At 48.6% G+C, this 21,545-nt stretch overlaps 1 protein-coding gene and 1 long non-coding RNA gene across 16 annotated transcripts in view; one reads left to right on the forward strand and one right to left on the reverse strand.

Moving 5' to 3' along the window:
• St3gal3 (ST3 beta-galactoside alpha-2,3-sialyltransferase 3) overlaps window positions 1-21,545 on the reverse strand; it is a 220,626-nt gene that overhangs the window by 93,356 nt on the left and 105,725 nt on the right. For all 15 annotated transcript variants that reach the window (XM_076564883.1, XM_076564885.1, XM_076564889.1 and 12 more), the window contains one exon: window positions 11,541-11,583. In XM_076564883.1, the coding sequence (XP_076420998.1) occupies window positions 11,541-11,583 (43 nt within the window). The remainder of the gene's footprint in view (window positions 1-11,540; window positions 11,584-21,545) is intronic.
• On the forward strand, window positions 4,224-12,276 carry LOC143271963 (uncharacterized). The gene is made up of 2 exons (XR_013049299.1): window positions 4,224-5,000; window positions 9,772-12,276. It is a non-coding gene; the product is annotated as an uncharacterized LOC143271963 (long non-coding RNA).

Consider the following 21,545-nt stretch of genomic DNA (forward strand, 5'->3'; position numbering starts at 1 on the left):
AAGACTAGACCAAGTATCACACTCTCCTGCCTGGTTTCTGTGGCTCTTAAGAGAGAGAGCAGGAGGGCTGACGGGAAGATACAGTGCTGGCAGGTAGGACAGAGCACTCCGAGGAAGTTACCTGTCAGTCACAGCTCCTGCTGTAGGAAGGCTGACTTCTTTCTACCTTCCTGCTCCTAGCTCCATCTGGATGGTCAGAGTTATAGTAATACAGAGGAAAATAACCGTTCTTTTCTTGTTTGTTACCTGAATTCTTCTAAGCCGCTTGCCGGCTCCAAACTTTTGCTTGATAGACCAACATTTGTGTGCACAAGCTTGTCATCTGCTGGCACCCCAGCATCTATGCGAGCACCACAGAAGGGCTAAGTCTCAACAGATTCTTAAAGTCACAGTAAAGACTTGTGTCTGGGGATTGGGGATTTAGCTCAGTGGTAGAGCGCTTGCCTAGCAAGCGTAAAAAGGCCCTGGGTTCGGTCCTCAGCTCTGAAAGAAAAAAAAAAAAAAAAAAAGACTTGTGTCTGATTTTCCTATGCAGGATCAGATGGGTCCTTATCATCATTTCCAGACAGCACTGTCCCTAAGTCCACTAGGTCCAGGCTTCTCAAAGTGGGTATATTTACTGGAGTAATAAATATACTTGAGGGGCTGGAGAGATAACTCAGCAGTTAAGAGCACTGGCTGCTCATCCAAAGACCCAGGTTCAATTCCCAGCACCCACATGGAGGCTCACACTCATCTGTAACTCCAGTACCAGGGGAAAATAACACTCTTCTCTGACCTCTACAGGCACCACGCATGAACATGGTGCACATATGTGCACACAAGCAAACACTCATACACTTAAATAACCTTGATGGAGAATTCTATATAAGAACAACACATATGTATTATGGAATAGAGCACAGCACTTTAAAAATAAAATGAGAGCTCTTAAAGACCACTCTGCTTGAAGGAGGCCCTCAGTGGGTGTGCTCTCCCCCACCCCCCATCCAAGGTGCTCTGGAGGAACTGGTTCAGAAGTACAACACTTTGAGACTGATACTTCCATGTTGGCTCCTGCTCTCGAGATGCTGATAACCCTGAGGCAAGAAGATAAGTCAAAAACAGAAACAAACAAAAAACCTTCAAGGATGAGCACAAGCAGAGTCATGCACAGGGTGTGGGGAGATAAGGCAATTATCCTAGGGATCTGGGAGGGCAGAAGGGCGTTCTCAGCAGGGGACACAATATATACAAAGGCCAGAAGAGAGAGGGTGTGCATGCGTCTGGAATGCTGTGCAATCTGTGAGAACAAATCTTGGTTCTGCTGCTAGGAGTCTGTATGGGAGGACTCATGAGCAGAGGATTCATAAGCGGAGCAATGCATGCATCTGCCCAGGAGAGAAATGAGCAGGCCTGCATTAAGGGGTGGCATTGGTTACCAAGAGGAAGGAAGCTTTACTCTCAGCTACTTGGAGAAGGAGAACAATAGATGGTGAAGGAATGCAATCAGCAAACATTGAGCACTGCCAGCGGTTTGAGCCTGATTCCTTTAGTTTACATTATTGTTGAGTCCTCAATCCCTGTGTGGAACTGGTGGATGACATCATCACTCTGTGAGTAAGGACATATAGACATTCAGCGGGGCAGGAGCAGGAGGAAGACGGGAACACAAGGCTGTGGTGATGTGGAGTTTGCCCTGCTGATTTCCAGTCTTGCTTTGGCCCGGTGTCTCCTAACTACGTCCTGATTCCTTCCCTTTGGAATGGTAATGTATATTTGGTGCTACTGTACTTTGGAAGCATGTAATTTGCTGTTTTTATCTGACAGGGGTTACAATTAAGAGCTTGCTTTGAGACTTAGGAGAAACATTGAACTTTGGAGTTTTAAACAGTGCTGAGACTGAAAGACTGTGGTGACCCTGAAAGTCACACTAAATGCAATGTTTTGTGATATAGCCATGAGCCTATGGGGCCCAGGGGGTGGAATGTGATGGTTTAAATGGGATTGCTCCCACAGGCTCGTGTTTAAATCCTTGGTCCCCAGTTGGTGGAACTGTTTGGGAAGGATTAGGTGTGGCCTTGTTGGAGGAGGTGTGTCACTGGGGCTGGGCTCAGAGGTTTCAGAAGACTCCAGACATTCCTGGAGTGCCCTCTCTGCCTCCTGCTTGTGGATCAGGATGTGAGTTCTCAGCTGTTCCTATCTTCTCCCCCTTGATTTTTAAAGTGTGGTAATATACTGCTTGTAATAAAGCTTGCTGGAAGACCAGAAGACAGAGCCAGCCACAGAGTTAGCCACAGAGATCAGGCAGTGGTGGCACATAACTTTAATCCTAGCATTCGGGAGGCAGAAGCAGAGGCAGAGATCCATCTGGATTTCTGTGAATTCAAGGCCGCACTGGGCTACATGAGATTAATCCAGTCTAAAGAGAAACAGAGCCAGGCAGTGGTTTCATACATCTTTAACTCCAGCATTTGGGATCACACACTTTTAATCCCAGCACTAAGAAGGCTGAGACAGGAAGTGATATGGCTGGGCAGAGAAAGGAATATAAGGCAGGAGGAGACAGGAATTCACTCTCCTTCAGGCTGAGGAGTTGGTGAGGTAAGAGGTGGTAGCTGTGGCTTGCTCTGCTTCTCTGATCTTTCAGCTTTCACCCTGATATCTGGCTCTGGGTTTTTATTATAAGACCACTTAGGATTCATGCAACATTAAAGTATGGGAGAGATGCTGGGTTCTTTGAAGTCATTGTAACTGTGACAGCAGGTCATGGAGTGAGAGACCCTCCAGCAGAGACAGAGCTCGGGAGCAGGCAAAGACAGGAGCCACCTGTCAATTCTGAAAAATCTACTTCCTAAAAAGCAGACCTCACTGGGTTTCCTAGTAAAGGCTGGCACAGTGATCCACTTCACTCTCCCCTCTCTGATTTACCAAACACTTGCTGCACTGTTCACTGGGTACCGCCACACTGTGTGGCACTGTGGATACCCCTGTGAACCCAGTGCCCATTCCTGCCCTTATAAAGTCTACAGTTCCCCAAGCTAAGTATGGAACTCTCCGAGTTAGCTTCAGCAGCCAACCTGACACAGCCCAACTCGGAAATGCCGTCTTGGCGTGAACCAGAGGAAGCAAGCCAGGGGACAGTGTTCCTCCGTGGTCTCTGCCTCAGGTCCCTGCCCTGACTCCCCTCAGTGATGGACTGTGACCTGGAAGTGTAAGAAGAAATAAACACTTTCCTTCCCAAACTGCTTTTGGTCAGTGCTTTGTCACAGCAACAGAATAAATTAGAGAGAAAAAAATAGACTTCTTTTAAGAGTCAGTGAGCCGGGTGGTGGTGGCGGCGGTGATGGTGGCGCACACCTTTAATTCCAGCACTCGGGCGGGAGGCAGACAGAGCCAGGCGGATCTCTGTGAGTTCAGAGCCAGCCTGGTCTACAGAGCGAGATCCAGGACAGGCACCATAACTAGAACCCCTGTCCTGAATAAAGAAAACCAAACAAACAAACAAAAACAACAACAACAAAACAAAAAAGAGTGAGTGGAGACGTAAGAAGATTGCTGCTGGGAGGGGGGCCAGGTGGGGGTTGAGGCGATTCTCTGAATGTGACTAAACTGCTTGCTCCACCCCTGTCATCTTCTCATTTGTCAAAAGCATTTAAGTAACATCTACTTCATGCAGTTGTCCACCAATTCACGCATCCGTTCTTCAAGTACGGACTGGGCAATCACTAAGTAACAGGTGCTAGGCAACAGCAGAGGAGGAAACCAAATGGCGGCCCCGTGCTCTCCGGGGTGGGTGGAGGCAGACGATGAACGAGGAGACAAGATGTGCGGAGCATCCAATGGTGATGAGCGCTCAGAGAAGAACGATGGTGATGAGGAATCAGGCCTGTTGGCCCAGGTCTACAAACCCAGATACCCAGGAGGCAGAGGCAGCATGAGCCCAAATTCAAACCCTAGTGAGTGAGACAGTGTCTCAAGATGAGAAGTAAAATAAAGGCTGGGTCACAGTCCATCCACAGAACGCTTGCCCAGCATGGGTAAAGAAAGCCCTACGTTCAGCTCCCAGCACTGTAGGGAAAAGAGAGAGGGGATGGTGGTCAGGAAATGTCAGCAGGAGCCAAGAGTGGGTAAATGGGCAAGGAAGGGAGCAGCCTCTGCCGCTATTAAAGGGATGCGCACATGCCAAGAGTCGGAGGCTGGAAGGGGCCTGGGGGACTCGAGGCACCCAAGTACAGAACCTGAAGGGAAGCTGTAAGGACCCAGGGTCTACTCTAGACCCCCACCCCTCAGAGCCTTGGAACATCTGAGTCACACTAGAAGGTCCTGATCACAGGAGTTCAGATCACAACATCACCTCACTTTTTAACACGATCATTTTTGCCTCTATGTGGAGGTCAAGGCTATGGTTTGGCTCTTAAATATTCCTTGAAGGTCATGTGTTAAAGGCTTGCTCCCTGGTGAGGGTACTTGAGGTAGAGCCTGGTGGAAGGATGTTAGATCCACTCGGGCATGTTCTTGAAGGGGATGCTGAGATCCTAACCCCCTCCTCTCTGCTGTCCAGTAGCTACAAAGTGACATCTCTGCTTCACTATGTATGGGCTATCATGAGGTTCTGCCTCATTACAGGCCCAAAAGGACATGGCCAAGCAACCATGATCAGAAACCTAAAACCATGAGCAAGAACAAACATTTCCTCCATTGAAGTTCATCAGAAAGCTGACTAGTGCATGCCGGGAAGCAAGCATGTGAGCAGAGAGCAGCTGGAGAGCAGCCGTGGTGTGCAGGGGAGGCTCTCTGGACAGGGTGATGGCCTGGAGGCAGGAGGAGGCTGGACCTGGGATACTGCACTTAAGAGGACCCTTGTTCTAGATTTGTGAACTGTGCGAAGCCAAAAAACACAGCCAAGGGAAGAAGGTTCTGGATCAATGACTCTGAAGTGTGGGAAAAAGGATTCAGCTTGATAAAAACTTGGGAGCCATCAGCATGTAGAGGACTCATAAAACCAGGAAAGAGATGAGGTAAGATGAATGAGGTCATATACATTACTGTTATGAGGAAGAGGTAACAGACTCCCCAGCATGGCACTGGGCATAAGGCAGAACTTCACAAGGCTGTTTTAGAATCAGTAGATTTACCTCTGGCTGCCTCTCCCTTCTTGTTCCCATGATTCTTCGCTGTTGCTGCTGAGACAGCTATAGCCAGGTAGCTCTGGCCGACCTTGACCATGACCTTGACCTCCTGGCTTGGCCACCCAAGTAGCTGGGAAGACAGCGCTGCCACACTCAGCCTCCTCCGGCAGCACTTCAGGCTGGCCCATGTTCATAGGCCTTTCTCAACAGGCCTGGTTCCCAAGGGGCTCTGGGGGCTAAAAGTTGCTGGTTTCATACCTTTGTTGTCACATGGAATTCTTCATGAACTTAGTCTGAGCATTTAAGTCTCTGTACACCTGCACATCTGGTAGCTATAAAACACCACACGGTGCATCAGACAGTTTCCACAGAACACCTACCCAAACCCAGCTAAAAGAGATAAAACCCGAGTTTAATCAACTCAATGTCCAGAAGGCTCATGGGAGCTCAGCAACCACACACCCCAGCGCCAGGATCTGGTTCCTTCCAAGGCCTCCAGATGGCTGTCTCCTAGGCCTAATGGGCAGGCACCTTCTTGACTCACGGTGTCACATTCCTGAGCCTGAGATTTCCTTAGGGTTCTGGGTGGGACGCCATGCCCTCGATAGGGATGGGGCCTCCACATCACCACTTTCAACCCTTGCTGAAACATCACTTTCCCAGGGAGTCCTGCGGCCATCGTCCTCTCACGCATGCAGTGTCCTCCACAGCAGCCCTCGCTGTACCGTTGACCTCCCTAGCACACATTACTGTGCAGGTATGGGAACTTATTCATAACATTTTAAAAAGATTTCCTTTTATTATTTACGTGTGTACTATGTGTGTGAGTGCCCATGGAGGCCAGAAGAGGACATTGGACTCCATGAAGCTGGAGTTACGCATGGTTGTGAGCCACTGGATGTGGGTGCTCCTAACCATCGAGCCATTTTCCCAGCCCCCACAACATTTTGTTTACTGTATAGCAACTTATCAAGATCTCTGTTGAATGAAAGAGGAGTATTCCCCCTTCTGCTGGCGTGGGACGTCTGTCTCTGAGCTCTTCCCACGTGGGAAGCAAGCTTTAGCAGACCATTTCAGACAGCCTGCAACTCCTGAGGGACCGGACTTGAACTCCTGAAGGCAGACTGTGGCTACGAGCACTAAGGCCCGAATGGCCAGCCCTGGGGGCAGGCGGGATCAGTTCTTGGGCAACCTTGTGGCCAACATCACTCACGACCTTGCTGGCCTCACATCTTACTCATGATTCTTGTTCACTCTCCCCACGATACTCTTGATAGTTTTCTCATCTTCAACTCCTTGCTCTCTGAACCTCCTTGACCTAATTTTCTCTCATCTTGCTCCTTACTCTAAGGTTCCATCACATTCCATCGTTCCTTGGTATCTGCAGCCTCCTCGGGGAGTGTTCTTTTTACCTTCTGCTCTCAGAGAAACCCAGGTCTCCTCTGAAAACACCACTGCTATTGCCTTCCGTGAAGGGGGCTTTTTGTCTCCACACCACACACCTGGGGATGCCTGGCGCACCTCCATACGACATCTGGTGTCCAAACCATCAGCGTAGATAGCCCCTTATTTTAGAAACAAACGTGCACTGCTCACGCTCCCCAGCCACGCCGCCCCTGCTGCCGCCGTTCACTCCCGTTCACTCCCGCTCTGTTCGCTAAGCTAACGTGACTTGGACTCGGTTTAGCATATAGCTGGTGTCAGGATGTATCTGCTGAATGAATGAATGCACAAAGGAAGTCAGGCACAGAGCCGGAGGCAAACAGAGTACAGGTCCTGTTTGGAAGTTCTGTCTTCCCGGCGGTAAGCCGATAGAAGACCCGGATGAAGATACAGGGGAGGCTGCATCTCACTCTTGGGTCATTACTCTTATGGGAATCTGATATTTAGTGATTAGACAAAAGCCCAAGGTTAGAGCTAATGAGATGAAGACTGGGGCATTTAAAACCCATGGCCGTAGCCGGGCGGTGGTGGCGCACGCCTTTAATCCCAGCACTCGGGAGGCAGAGCCAGGCGGATCTCTGTGAGTTCGAGGCCAGCCTGGGCTACCAAGTGAGTTCCAGGAAAAGGCGCAAAGCTACACAGAGAAACCCTGTCTCGAAAAACCAAAAAAAAAAAAAAAAACAAAACAAAAAAAACAAAAAAAAAAAAAAAAAAAAAAACCATGGCCACTTCTAGAGCCTCTTTTTGGTTTTGTTTTAGTTACATTTTTATTTGTTTATTTACTGTGTGTCGGTATGGACACTTGAGAGGCGGTCAGAGAACAACTTATAAGAGTCAGTTCTCTCTTTCCATCGTGTGGTTCCTGGGGATCAAGCTGAGGTCGGCAAGCTTGGTAGCAAGTGCCTTTACCTACTGAGCCATCTTGCCAGCCCTGTTTCTGGGTTTTTGGTCTTCCTTGTAGTCCAGGCTGGCCTTGAACTGCTATGTAGCCAAGGCTGGCTTGGAACTGAAGATTCCCCCTACCATTGATTTCCACTTAGGTGTGTGCCGTCATGCCTGGCGCCCACAATTTATGTTTTTAACTACCAAAAAGTATTGTCTTCCTGAAGGCTAGACTTGGCATTGAGTTTCAGGTTCAATGACAGACTGATCCTCTCAAGGAATAAAGTGGAGGGTGATGGAGCCGGACACCCAACATCTCCCTCTGGTCTCCAAGCACAGCACACACAACACAGCACACACAACACAGCACACACAACACAGCACACACAACACAGCACACACAACACAGCACACACAACACAGCACACACAACACAGCACACACAACACAGCACACACAACACAGCACACACAACACAGCATACACAACACAGCACACACGTACCCAAGAGGGAGAGCGGAAGATAGGGAGGGAGGGAGGAAGGAGGGAAAGGGGCCAAGAAGAATGTCCCCAAACCTTTACATTTTTGCTACCTGGTTTATCCTCTAGCTGACTATCTTCATTTGCGTCTCTACAGCTAACCCCCTCCACTAAGATTTCAAGTTTGGCTACTGCAGCTTTGAATTCTAGAAGCTCATTCATTTTTATTTGTTTATTTTTTTAGTTTATTTATTGGGTGGTCATGGTAGGTGAGTGTGTGCTGTGGCCTGAATGTGGAAGTCAGGACACCTTGAGGCATCAACTCTCTCCTTCCACCGTGTGGGCTCGAGGGATGAACTCAGGTGGGCAGGCTCAGCCTCGAGCACCCTTACTGGCTGAGCCACTTTGCTGGTCCTCTTTATTTTTTTAATCTAGGCTCCTATCTTACAGTTCTCAATCCTAGGCAGTTCAGTCTTGTGTGGTACACAGAACTGTTTTATGACCGGTCATTCCAACTTGAGAAGTCTCTGCGCGCTCTCCCGCCCATGGCCTGCTGTTTGTCACGGTCCTCACCAATGGCAGTTAGTTGTCCCGTTTTTTCTGTGAACTGCTCGTTTCCTTGAACGGTTACTTGCCAGGAGTTCCCATCCTTTTCCAGAGAAGGTCTGAGTGTGCTCCGGCCAGGTGCTTGGCAGCCCTTGCCAAATCTGGGATGTTTTAGGGTGGGCTTGGGAGCTCCTGGCTTCCCCAGCATGCGACTCTGGCAATGAACAGCCAGTGCTTTTGTCTGCCGACTTCTGAGCCTAATCCACTCAGAGCTGGGCTAAGCTCCCTTTAATCCTGGCCTGGGGGTTCAGAGTCAAGTCTTGTTTATTCTTACACAGAGTCCTCTGGGTTACAGTTTAGTATGGAAAGGGTCAAAAAGTAGCGAATATGGAGAAGTTAATAGACCCAGAGGCTATGACTGGAAGCTCTAAAATTTAACTTTGAAGAGTAGGGAGTGTGGAAAAGTGGAGTGGTGTGGAGGCAATATTTAAAGAGAAAACAGCTGACATTTTCAGAACACGCACATTTTTATACTCAAAAAGCTAAATTAACCCGAATTAAGATAAACACAAAGAAATCCTTCCATTTGTATGCTTACAGTAGATTACACAATGCTTTCTTTTATTCTCCATAGACTACAATGAATGTAAGTGAATAGTCTACATTTTTCATAAGGAAAAAAACTGAGATTCAGAAAGCTTGAATGGGCTGTTGAAGGTCACATAACACTAAGGAGCAGAGGCAGAACTCAGGCCCAGCTCTGATGCATGCTGTGTCCCTTCCTATATATCAGGAACGGGGCACCACATTACCAGAACAGGCTCTGGAAGGAGAGATGGAAATATGACTGAGGGATCGCCCCCACAGCAGACTCCTTACCTAAGAAACCTCTCCCTGGATACAGCTGCGTTTCCCTCGGAAGCAAGCCCTGGATGGAAAAGCCTGTGCACCACGAGGCAGGAAGGTGCTAGCTTGCCCCTCACAGTGGGAGTTAAACATGGGGCCCAGTCAATTTCTTGGCCAAAGTCCAAGTCCCCTCAGTCAGTTCACGGAGCTGGCCCAGCACGCAACAGCAATCTACACATGGAGCTGTCCCACACTGCTCAACTGTCAAGACAGCAGGGTAGGAGTGTCCTCCTCCTTCACTGCCGAAGACAGCTTAAACACTGTGGTTGGTATGTCCAGGGCAACATCTCCTTTGTTCATCCACATGATCTGACTGGCTAATTACTGCCTCTTTCCTGGTCTGGTGGCATTTTACTTGCTTATGGCTTATACTTGATGTGTTTTCTTTTGTTTTTCTGTTCAGAGCACGGAATGAAGACATTTTCAAGAGGGAAGTCTGCAACTCTTTAGCACAATCAAGGCCCACACCCTAGATGTTAATATGGGCCTAACATCTCTCTGCCTGCCTTGTAAAAAGAGATCCGACAATTCTTCCCTGGAAGCTGCCTCTGTGATGAAGCTGGGGGAGCTACAATGCCTGAACCGATAGCCAAGACTCTAGATTCCAGGAAAAGGGGCCGGCTGCCAGACAGTTCCACAGGAAAGCCTCCCATGGATGATTTATGGAGGTGTGACTACCACCATCTGAAGAGCCATGTATAAGACCTAATGCAAAAAAGCAAGAAAGGAGATGGAATTCTGATCTTCCATGATGTCCATCTCAGTTAGGGACTCAGGAGCACCAAGATGGCTGAAACAGACGAGAGTGAGCATCAGCCATGTGAGTGGTCCTGCACAGGGCATGAACAAACAGAACAGAGAGAGCCAACTCATAGTGCGACGATCAAATGGGTTTGTGTTCATCCATCCACCCACCCATCCCTGCATCCATCGGTCTCTCCAGCCACTCCACCCATCCATCCATCTACCCATCCATCCACCCACCCATCCCTGCATCCATCCGTCTCTCCAGCCACTCCACTCATCCATCCATCTACCCATCTATCCACCCACCCATCTCTGCATCCATCTGTCTCTCCAGCCACTCCACCCATCCATCCATCTACCCATCTACCCACCCACCCATCTCTGCATCCATCCGTCTATCCAGCCACTCCACCCATCCATCCATCTACTCATCTATCCACCCACCCACCCATCTATGCACCCATCTGTCTATCCAGCCACTCCATCCATCCATCCATCCATCCATCCATCCATCCATCCATCCATCCACCCATCTATCCACCCACCACCCATCCATCTATCCAAGCACTCAGGGTTTGTTGAAGGCCTAACACAATTATACTTATGCTGTTTAGGCACCGGAGAGACCAGGAAAGAATGCTAGGGAATAGGGTACCCAGTACTCAAAAGTCCTTGAGTGAACCACTTCAATTAAATCCTTATAACAACTTGTAAAGTATGTCTACTGTCTCCATCTTATAGACAAAATGGTCTCAAAGTAGTTAAGGAGCTTGCCCGAGAGCACAAGTTCAGTAAGTGGCAATCTGGGATTTGAACCAAGCTTTGCCTGGCTCTGAGCCCATGCCCTTAATAAATTAATAATCACCACAGAGTTAATTATAGGAAGCCAGACAGTTGGCAGGCATCAGGGGTAGGAATTTCAAAGGAAGCACAGAAGACACAATTTGGTGTAGAGAGTAAGTGACCTCGGGGTTTTCCAAGTGGCCTAGCAAGGAGAGGCAGTGTTGGGTGCGGGCACCAAACCTCTGAGAAGCAGACTGGAAGGTCTGCCTGTGAGAGGAAAACTCAATGGGCAGAACTGGGAAACAAGCACAGGATTGCCTGGTGGGAGAGCATCTTTGACGATTTCTCCATCACTCCCACTCTGTTGGAAAAGCTATTCCAGCACCTCAAGCTCCTGCAGTGGCCTTCTGTAACAAGCTACCTGTGCCAGCTTAATGCAAGGCCTTAGTTTGTACCTACCATCCCATCCCGCCCAGGCCCCTGTAGACAGTAACATGCTGGAAGATTCTGCTTGCAACCTGAGGACAGAAACCCCAGGGAGTCCCCCCAAAACTAAAGGGGTACGCGGGTGGCCCTTCCAAGCTAGACCCCCACTCTTCCAGATGTCTTCCCAGAGTCAAAGCATTTTCCCAGTCTACTTACAGTTTCGAGTCCAGCTTCAGGAGGAAACCCAGCCGATCATACTCTGAAAAGGAAAAGCAGAAATTGAAGGCAAGCCATGCTGCCACAGCGGGCTGCATTCCCAGATCTCACCATGGGGACAGACAGTGCGTGGAAAGGAACGTGTAATTCAAATGCTTCAAAGAACAGAAAGAAACACATATGCCACAACCAAGTTTAGTCACATAACATCCACCGAACATTTATTTTGTCTGAAGAGCCAGGTTCGGAAGCAGCTATTTTTCAGGTCTTCCCAACCATCCAGTCCTATGTTAATTCAGAATTGCTTTCTGGAATAAGCATGGTGCTTGAAACTGAAACTTGTTAAATTTGAGACTGGCCTCTGAAGAAAGAGGTTCCTCAAAGCTCTGAGCACAGAGCCTGTTCAATGAGCTGGTTTCTTGTTAGCATCAGCTGTCAACTTGACCCCCAGTTACCTCAGGGCATCTCATTTGTTTCCATCAAATGGCCTGTGGCCAGGTTCCTGAAGAATTTTTTCCTAATTATTAATTAATATAGGACAGTCCAGCCCACTGTGGGTGTTGCCATACCTAGGCAGGTGTGCCTAAGCTGTCTAAAAGAAAGCTAACTGAACAAGCTATGAGGAGCAAGTCAGTAAGAGCATCCACCCCTCCATGGTTTCTGTTTTAAACTCCTGCCTTCGCTTTGATGATGGACTATAACTTGTAAGATGAAATAAATCCTCCCTCCAAACCCACTGTTGTTTTTGTTTTGTTTTGTTCTTTTTCAAGACAGGCTTTCTCTGTGTAGTTTTGACGCCTGTCCTGTAACTCACTCTGTAGACCAGGCTGGCCTTGAACCACAGAGATCCGTCGGCCTCTGCCTCCAGAGTGCTGAGATTAAAAGCCTACACCGCCACCCGTGGGCCCCCAGGTTGGCTTTAGTCAATGTTTTATCACAGCAACAGAAAGCAAACTAGAACGGCCGGGCTAACTGGAGTGAAGATGTGTCAGTCACAAGCTCCTCAGATCTATAGCAGCAACTCTCAAGTGTGGGAACCATGGAGAACTGTGGGATCCAAGACCATAAAAAGGAGACTGAAGAACAAAAACTGGCAAGATGTTTATAATACAATGAAGCCGCTAGCGTTTTTAATATTTTGCCTTGTTTTAAAGTGAGATTAAAGCAGTTTGTAGTGGTTTAAATGAGAATGTGCCCCATTGGCTCCAGCATTTGAATACTGGGTCTTTGGTTGGTGGCACTGTTTGGGAAGGCTTAGGAGGTGTGGCCGTGCTGGAGGTGAGCTTTGGGGGTTCAAAGCCTCATCCCTTCCCTAGTTTGCCCTCTCTGCTTCCTGCTTAAGGTTGCGTATGTGAGCCCTCAGCTTCCACCTCTAGCTGTCACGCTTGTTTGCTGCCAAACCTGCCCTGCATGCCAGGCTCTGGTCTTCCCTCTGTAAGTGGCCTTGGTCATGGTGTTTTATTACAGCAACTGAAAATTAACTAATACATGTTTTTAAACATTGTGTAGACCATGGGCTTCCAGAAAGGACTGGGGGGGGGGCAGGTAGCATATAAAAAGTAATAAAGTGCAGCTGAGGGGAGCATGCCACAAGTGACTATCCTTGGGTCCTGTGTGCCTCCTGTGGATTTCAGATCTGTCTCCAAGATTTTCCACAGCTCAGATGAAATACACAGCATGGATTTCACGGCTCAGAGCTTCCATAACGTGGGAGAACCCTAGCCATTTCCTTCAAGGGTATTGTCTGTGGCCTCCAAAACACTTTTGCACAAGGAAAATGATGTGAGTGAGATGGAGTTGTTGCTACCACCACCGCTCAGTGATGGCAGTGTGCGCCGATGCCAAAGGAAGGTGTCTTATGAATGAGGTTGTCAGCTGGCCTGGCTCACTCTGAGGCCAAAAAGGAATACCAAAACCTAAACTCAGAACAGAAAAGGCTGAGCAACAAGGTTTTCGAGGAACTCAAATTTTAATGAGCAATGAACAGTCAAGAGAGATAATTCATACACATCAAAAAGGACCACAGAGAACCAGGCAGTGATGGCACATGCCTTTAGTCCCAGCACTCGTGAGACAAAGGCAGGCAGATCTCTGAGCTGGAGGCTAGCCTGGTCTACATAGTGAGTCCCAGGACAGCCAGGACTATACAGAGAAACCCTGTCTTGAAAAAAAAAAAAGTATCAGAGTCATTCTGTGGGGCGGTTAAGACAGGCACCTGGATGTTACAGTCAGAGGGTTATGATAGGAGATGTGTGTGTGTGTGTGTGTGTGTGTGTGTGTGTGTGTGTGTGTGTGTGTGTGTGTGTGTGTGTGTCATGCAGGCTGTGGGGGCCAGAGGAGGACATCCAGTCTCCTGCTGTCACTCCCCACCTCATTCCCTTGAGACAGGGTCTCTGACTGAACCTGGAGCTAGGCTACTGGCCAGCAAGTGCCAGCAATCCTCCTGTCTCTGCTCCCACAGAGCTAGGGTTATGGGCATGGGTGGGCTTTGAACTCAGTCGGGATTTGAACTCAGCTCCTCACGCTTGCTCAGCAAGTGTGCTTACTTATTTTCAACCTGAGAGGAGTCATCTTTTTAGCACCGAAAATCTCAACGAGGATACAAAAAGAAACAGAAGGCTTGTCTCCCAAGAGAATTTCTTTAGGGAGTGAAGCTTTCCTCAGATAATTCTAGCCTTTCTCTGATTCAGATAGAGATGGGGCTTTACTTTATAATTAGGAACTTATAAATAAAAAAAAAACAGCAAGAAAACCAAAAAGGCTTCAACTCTAAAAACTAAAAATACAACGGAAAAGAGTTGCTTTCAAAGTTGAATATCCTTTCAACACGGGTATTCTGGCATTCTAGGAAGAAGAAACATCACCAGCTTGCCCAATACTTGTGGTCTGTCCCTGTGATACATGGCTGTTCCTCAGACCTAAGCACACACAGTGTACCACACTCCAGTGGACTCCTCCCAGAGGTCGGAAAAGATCTTCCTCTGGCCGTCAACCCAGATGTCAGGAACAACACTGATGAGGGCGGGGAGCATGCAGCACCCTTTGGAGGGACACTTCACACCAATTTCTCTACGTGTCTCAAAAATAAACCCAAGCTGGGCACAGTGGCACACCGCCATTATCCTGAGTACTCAGCAGTCTGAGTTAGAAGGTTGTTACTGTAAGTTCGAAGCCAGCCAGGACAATTTGGCAAGACCAAATCTCAAAATAAAACTTTAAAGGGGCTGGGGATGGCGCTCAGTGGTAGAGAGCCTGCCTAGTATGCAAGGCTCTGGTGTTAATTTTTTCCCCTTTTTTCTTTTTGAGACAGGGTTTCTCTGTGAAGTCCTGCCTGTCCTGAAGTCACTCTGTAGACCAGGCCGGCCTCGAATTCAGAGATCCATCTGCCTCTGCTTCCTGAGTGCTGGGATTACAAGCACGTACCACTACCACCCAGCTGATTTCAATTCTTAATGATGGAAGTGGGGCAGAATTCTATTGAGCTGTCTTTTTAAAAAATCATTATCACCCTGTGTTAGTATTTGTCTTCTTGTTAAGTAACTTAAAGAGGTGGGGGTCTATTTTGGTTTACGGTTCAGGGCACAGTCCATCCTGGTGAGGAAGCCTGGTGGGAAGGGCCTGAGGCGGCTGCACGGTATGGTCAGGAGGCAGGGAGCGGTAGAGAGAGGTTCCTGCTCAGGTGGCACCCCCTCCTTATTCAGTCCAGGACTCCGGGCCATGGAATGGTGCCACCCAGCTCAAGGTGTGTCTTCCTACCTTAATTAATCTAGTTTAAAAATTCCCTCCCAGACATGTCCAAAGGCTGACTTCCATGGTGATTCTAAGTCCCATCAAGTTGACAGTCAAAATTAACTATCACATTTCTCACACATAGTTAGTAAACAGTAACCATAATTACAATAATTGGTTATTTTCCAATGTCATTTTGAACTCTGTCCTATATCCCCACCACACACACACACACACACACACACACACACACACACACACACACACACGGCACACGGCACACACATGGAAGGAAGGAGAGGATTCTATAATAAACAAATAAGAATACTGCATTTCCAGCCCACCCTAGTAATGGGAATGAAACCCAAGGTTTACATGTGCCTGGCAAGCACCCTGCTACTGAGCTACATGCCCGGCCAGCATGGCATTTCCGAAGAATGTCCCTTCCAAGGTCTTCCTAGTCTATCCTCAGAGACTTAAGTTTCAGAACATTCTCTTCAGTCCTTAGGAACTGAGCCCTGGGGATTACCGACCTTCTGATCATTTTGTTTTTGTTTTTAAGGTAAAATTCATCACTCTATAAAGATGGGCAGTAGACTGAAGAAACAGTATCTATATAGATGGTGTACAGAAACCAAAACATGCCAATGGCAGGATTTGGCCAGCAGGGTAACTAAGCAAACTGTCTTAGACTGGCTTAGACTGGTATCTGATGAGTGGACAGATGCTCCCTAGAGATCATTGGCTGTTCTTAAGAAGATCATTTGGTCATGACAATCATAAGCAGAAATAAATTAATGTGAAAAGAAAATTTCAGTCAAGTTTTAAACCAATTTCTTTTTTAACTCTGTGTGAGTGTGAGTGTGTGTGTGTGTGTGTGTGTGTGTGTGTGTGTGTGTGAGAGAGAGAGAGAGAGAGAGAGAGCACTTGTGTGCAGGTGTACTGTGGAGGCCAGAAGAGGGCATTAAGTTCCCTGGAGCTGGAGTTACGGGTGGCGGTTAGCCACCCAGTGTGGGTGCCAAGAACCAAACTCAGATCCTCTCTAAGAGCAGCAAACACTCTTAACCACTGGGCCATCTCTAGTTCTTAAAGTAATGAATCTCACATATAAACAGAGTGTTGAAGACCCTCCTCACATTAAATACAGGAAACCAGTGGTCAGAGATGAGAAGACAGTTTGAAAACTCCTTTGAGGAAAACTGTTATGATTCCCGCATCTCTGGAAGGCCGGGTGCGTTGGCTTGTCTCTCACTCCAGGTTGGCAAGGGACACTTAATACATGCCCCTCAAAGCATGGAGACACAGTGGCTGCCTGTAGAAGGGCTTCCCATCGGGCAAGCCCAGAAGCACTGTGAGATGAGCTGCCATAGAAGGAGAGCTGCATGGGGGCTGGCCTGTGTGCCCATCAATGAGCTAGGGGGGTATTCTTTTAGTTCCTTCCCCCCAAACATCTGCCTAGATCAGTGTTTCTCAACCTTCCTAATGCTTTGAGCCTTTAATGTGGAGACTCCAACCATAAAATCATTTTGTTGCTATTTCATAACTGTAATTTTGCTGCTGTTATGAACCTTAATGGAAACATCTGATGTGCAACCTCAAAGGGGTCAGTGCTGGGGATGCTGTGAATGTGTTGCTCTGATTGATTGATAAATAAAACACTGATTGGCCAGTGGCCAGGCAGGAAGTATAGTGTAGGCGGGATAAGGAGAGAGGAGAATTCTGGGAGGTGGAAGGCTGAGTCAGGAGATGCTGCCAGCCACCGCCGACACCATGAGAAGCAAGATGTAAGGGTACCAGTAAGCCACAAGCCACATGGCAACTTACAGATTAATAGAAATGGGTTAATTTAAGATATAAGAGCTAGATAGCAAGAAGCCTGAGCCATTAGGCCAACAGTTTAAGTAATATAAGTGCCTGTATGTTCATTTGGGTCTGAGTGGCTGCAGGTCTGAGCAGGACGGGAGAAAACTCCAACTACAAATGGCTCCCAATGGCTCGAGTTTCCACCTAAAACCTGAAAATACTGGCCAAAGGGTTCACAGATAGGCTCTCAGCAGCTAAAAGCAAAAGCAGACATCCAGATCCCCAGGAGCTGTGGAGATGAACACTAAGACTGAGGTGAGGTACCCACGATGAGCAGGAGTCTGCCGAATGCCTATAGGAGCACCCAAAAGTCAACTTTAAACACACCCAGGATCTAGAGAGCACAACATTCCCCCGGATTTTCCTTTTCTTCCTATATAGCTATCCAAGAGAAGCCAGAAAGAGCAGCCAGCAGCTGGGAAAACACAGGAAGAAGACAGATAACAATCAGGCTTCCTCTTCCCTGAGCCGGCCCCAACCGGCTAAGGCCTAATGAGCTTAGAGAAGTAACTACAACTTTGTGGGGTTTTTTTTGTTTGTTTGTTTTTTGAGACAGGGTCCCACTATGTAGCCTTGGCTGGCCTAGAGCTTGCTATTATAGACCAGGCTGGCCTCAGACTCCGAGGCCTGCTTCTACCTCCTGAGTGCTGGGATTAGAGGCGTGCACCACCCCACCTGGCTTCAGAACTACAGCTCTGAATGAATTGAAAATTACGTAAGGCTGGATGCTCTAATTCCGGACTTGCCAGTCAAAGTGATCGTGGGTTTCTGTTACTACAGACATATCAAGAACTTCACTGGACTTGGACACTGAGAACAAGAAGGGGACAGAAGGTGAAAGGATTAAAAAAAGAAAGGCGAAGTGGGTACCTTTTGCGGGGGGGGGGGGGGGTCGCCAAGATACGCCACTAAGTAAACACGCCAGGCGTGATAGAGTTGGTGCAAGCGCAAGCGGTCTCTTGGGGGAGCGGGGACATGAGAGAGGCAGGCAGACGGACAGACAGAGAGACAGGAAAGAAACAAGAGGAAGAAGAGAGGCAAGAGAGCGAGCTGTGGCTGGCGGGCACACGTTTAAGGGGTGCACGTGTCCTGTCGCACAGCTGACAGCGGGAAGGCATCTGGCCACAGGTGATGACGTCACGGCTTTGGCAGCCGAGGCGGGCTGCTGCTGCAGCGGGAACTAACGGAGGGAGCCCAAATAACGAGTATTTCTGTGGTTACAACGTGATGTGCCCTGCATTTTCAGCTGCGCTGGGGCAGGCAAAGGGCAATTTACACGATTAGTTATTTATTGTTTTGGTTTTCTGTGGTGCTGAGGACCCAGAGCCTCCCCCATGCTAAGCAAGCTGGGCTCGCACCCCCAACCCAGCAGATGGTTTTAGGTTCAAATGGAGGGAAGGGCCGACTGTAGAGGGCTCCGGGGACTGCCAGAAGCCCAGCAGAGCAGCGGATTGACTGCCCCTGGGCTGGCCTCACCTTCCCCACGAGAGCTTTCATCACAACGTTTCAACATGGCCGCCAGCAACCGCTAGGCGCTCTCTTCAGCATTAGCATGGAAAGGGGACTGCAGTTCTTTCCCTCCGCTCCTGATCTGGAAACCCCTAGCGAGGGATGGCTGTGGACCGGGCCTGCAGCGGCTCTTCACCTGTTGTCAGGCACAGAGGAAGAGCTGGCGGAGGTGACGAGTCTCCATGACACCCACGGAGAGGGAGGTTTACCAGAAGGAATGTGCCAGCCTGAGCAAAGGCCCCTTGGAACAGTAGGAACAACCTCTGGCAATGTTCGCAGCAGCGACTCTCTGAGGAACCACGGGCCACAGGCCCCATTCTCTCTCCTCATTCATCTTCCCTGACAGCCTCCTACATGAATCATGCTCACAGCGCTCCCTGAGCTGCGGCTCTCACCACCTGCCTTTCCCCACCGCCTCCTGCCTGAGCCCAGGCCTGCTGGCTTTGCCTGAGGCTCTCTGGGGGCCCTGCAGGCCACCTGCCTGGAGGAAGAGGAGGGATGCACCACACTGGTTTCACAGCCTTTCTTGATTTGGGGTTTGTGGAGGGTCTTGGATCTGTGGGTATTAATCAAATTTGGAAGAAGAAAAAACCTGGACGTAAACTTATTCAAATATTTTTCTTCCTTTCTCTCTTTTTCAACTACAGATGAGGCTGCCAGAAGTCCCACGCTTCAATACTGCCCTGCTTGCTGTTTTCCTAGTAATTTTTCACTCCATTTCATTTTAAATAGTCTCTATTGATACATCTCCTGGTTCACTTCTCTCTTTTTCTACTGTATCTAAGTGGTCGATGAGCCAGCCAGTATATTTTCTCATCTCAGACACAATTCTTTTTATATCTAGTTCCTTCTACATTTCCCAAGCCTTTCCCTAAGTTCCCAAGCTTTCTCTGCATTCTTGAACATATGGAAAATGTTATAATGTCCTCGACTACGAACGCTAACATTCACATCATCTCTAGGCTTGCCTTTACTGATTTTTTTCCCCCTCCTTCTCTGGGATTTCATTTTTCATCCTCTATGAATTAGCCAGCAGCATCTGGTTCGTAGCCAGCCATACGGATTTTTCACCTTGTTAGAACGTGGTACATGGGGAGTCTGTAATTGTTTTGAGGTAGAATTAAATTCTTAGAAACAGCTCAATCATTTCAACAAGGCTTGCTCGTACGTTCCGTAGGTCAGAGTTGGAGGCAAGAGTGGCCTGTAGTCTAGAGCTAATTTGGCATCATCCTTCAGAGTACATTATGGAATGTTCTGTGTTTTGTGAGCTTCCCTTACTAATCCCAACCCCAAGCAACCTCTAGATGTTATCCTGCATGCCTCTTTCCATGGTTCCTTCCTAATCCCTGTAATATCTGCATCCACACAGCAGCCGAGCAGTCCAGGGGGACTCGATGCCCACCTCCAGCGTGCACAGGCCCCTCCTCCAGCGTGCACAGGCCCCTCCTCCAGCGTGCACAGGCCCCTCCTCCAGCGTGCACAGGCCCCTCCTCTTGGGCAATCTGCACTGCTTCCTCCACTTCTCAGCTGCTTCCTCACCTTAGGAAGAGCCTTGTCTTCCCTTCACCATGGCCTGGGACTGTCCAGGGGTGTAGCTGGGGTGAGTAAAGGTCTAACCTCATTAGTTTCCCTTCTTTCCCGAGTCCAGCACCTTGCTTCAAGGGTCTGCAAAAAAAAATTCTTTTTCTACAAACTTTGTGGGGTTTTTTTTCCCCTGTCATTTTTCTTTTCTTCACTTTTTCCTTATGCAGTCTAGATTGTGAAGCACCGTGAAGGCTTCTCTGGGTTTTCTCACAACTGTACTGTGCAGGCTAGTTTTTGTCAACTGGATACAGATAGGGCCTGAAGACATAAACTCAATTAAGAAAATGCATCTACTGGAGTGCCCGCAGGCAGGTCTGTGGGTCACAGTCTCGATTCACTGTTGACGTTGGAGGGTCCTGCTTATCAGAAGTTATGCCATCCCTGGAAAGGTGGCTGAGCAAGCCAGTAAACAGCATTCCTCCACAGCCTCTGCTTCAGTTCCTGCCTCTGGGTTCTTTCCCTGAATTCACTGATGGACTATAAGCTGTAAGCTGAAATAAACCCTCTCCTCCCCAAGTTGCTCATCCTGGTATTTCACCGCGGCATTAGAAAGCAAACTAAGACACATACTGCTGGGCTCGATGTGTTAAGGGGATGCCGGGAGGGTGCAGCCTTCTCTGTTCTCACTGTATGCTAAGTACCACTCGCCTGTGCTCTCCACCAACCGCAGACCTTACTGCCTTTGTTCGGGGCTTCTAGAGCAAATGCACTGGTCTTGTGCTCTTTTAGAAACCGGCCTCTTGGTTTCCTGCAGGGAGCTGCTCTCCTACCTCAGGCAAGTGTCAGGATCATCAGCAGGATGTGTGCCTACAGCGCAGGCGCCTGATGAGTTAGATTTGCTGGATTCTGCTTCTCCCTTAAGCTACTGAAAAACCATGCTGAGGAACTGGATTATTTGTTCCTGCAACCCAGAACCCCAGAGCTGCCTCTCACATTCCTGGGGACCAGCGCTTGATTTTGGGTTTTTCATTCTATAGGTACTCGGGCCCTGCTGGTAAATTCCCTTCCTTAAAGATTAGCCCAAATCAGTAGTTGCTGCTCAAACTTAAGCATTGCTAACTTCCATGAACAACACACACACACACACACACACACACACACACACACACACACACACACACACACCTTGCATCTCCATCACCTAACATGGGGTCTGGTGCAGAGTTGGGGCTCCATAAATGTGCTGGCTGAGTGCTGTGACCGGGATAGCCCAAGGGCTAGCCTGGGACCTGGATTCTTTGTCCTGTCTACTGTGGTGAGGGCAGTGTTAGCAGTGGCAGCAGTGGCAGGCACAGTCTGCAGCCTCTCTGGGTCAGTCAT

Source organism: Peromyscus maniculatus, chromosome 2 (genome assembly GCF_049852395.1).
Source record: "Peromyscus maniculatus bairdii isolate BWxNUB_F1_BW_parent chromosome 2, HU_Pman_BW_mat_3.1, whole genome shotgun sequence".
Lineage (NCBI taxonomy): Eukaryota > Metazoa > Chordata > Mammalia > Rodentia > Cricetidae > Peromyscus > Peromyscus maniculatus.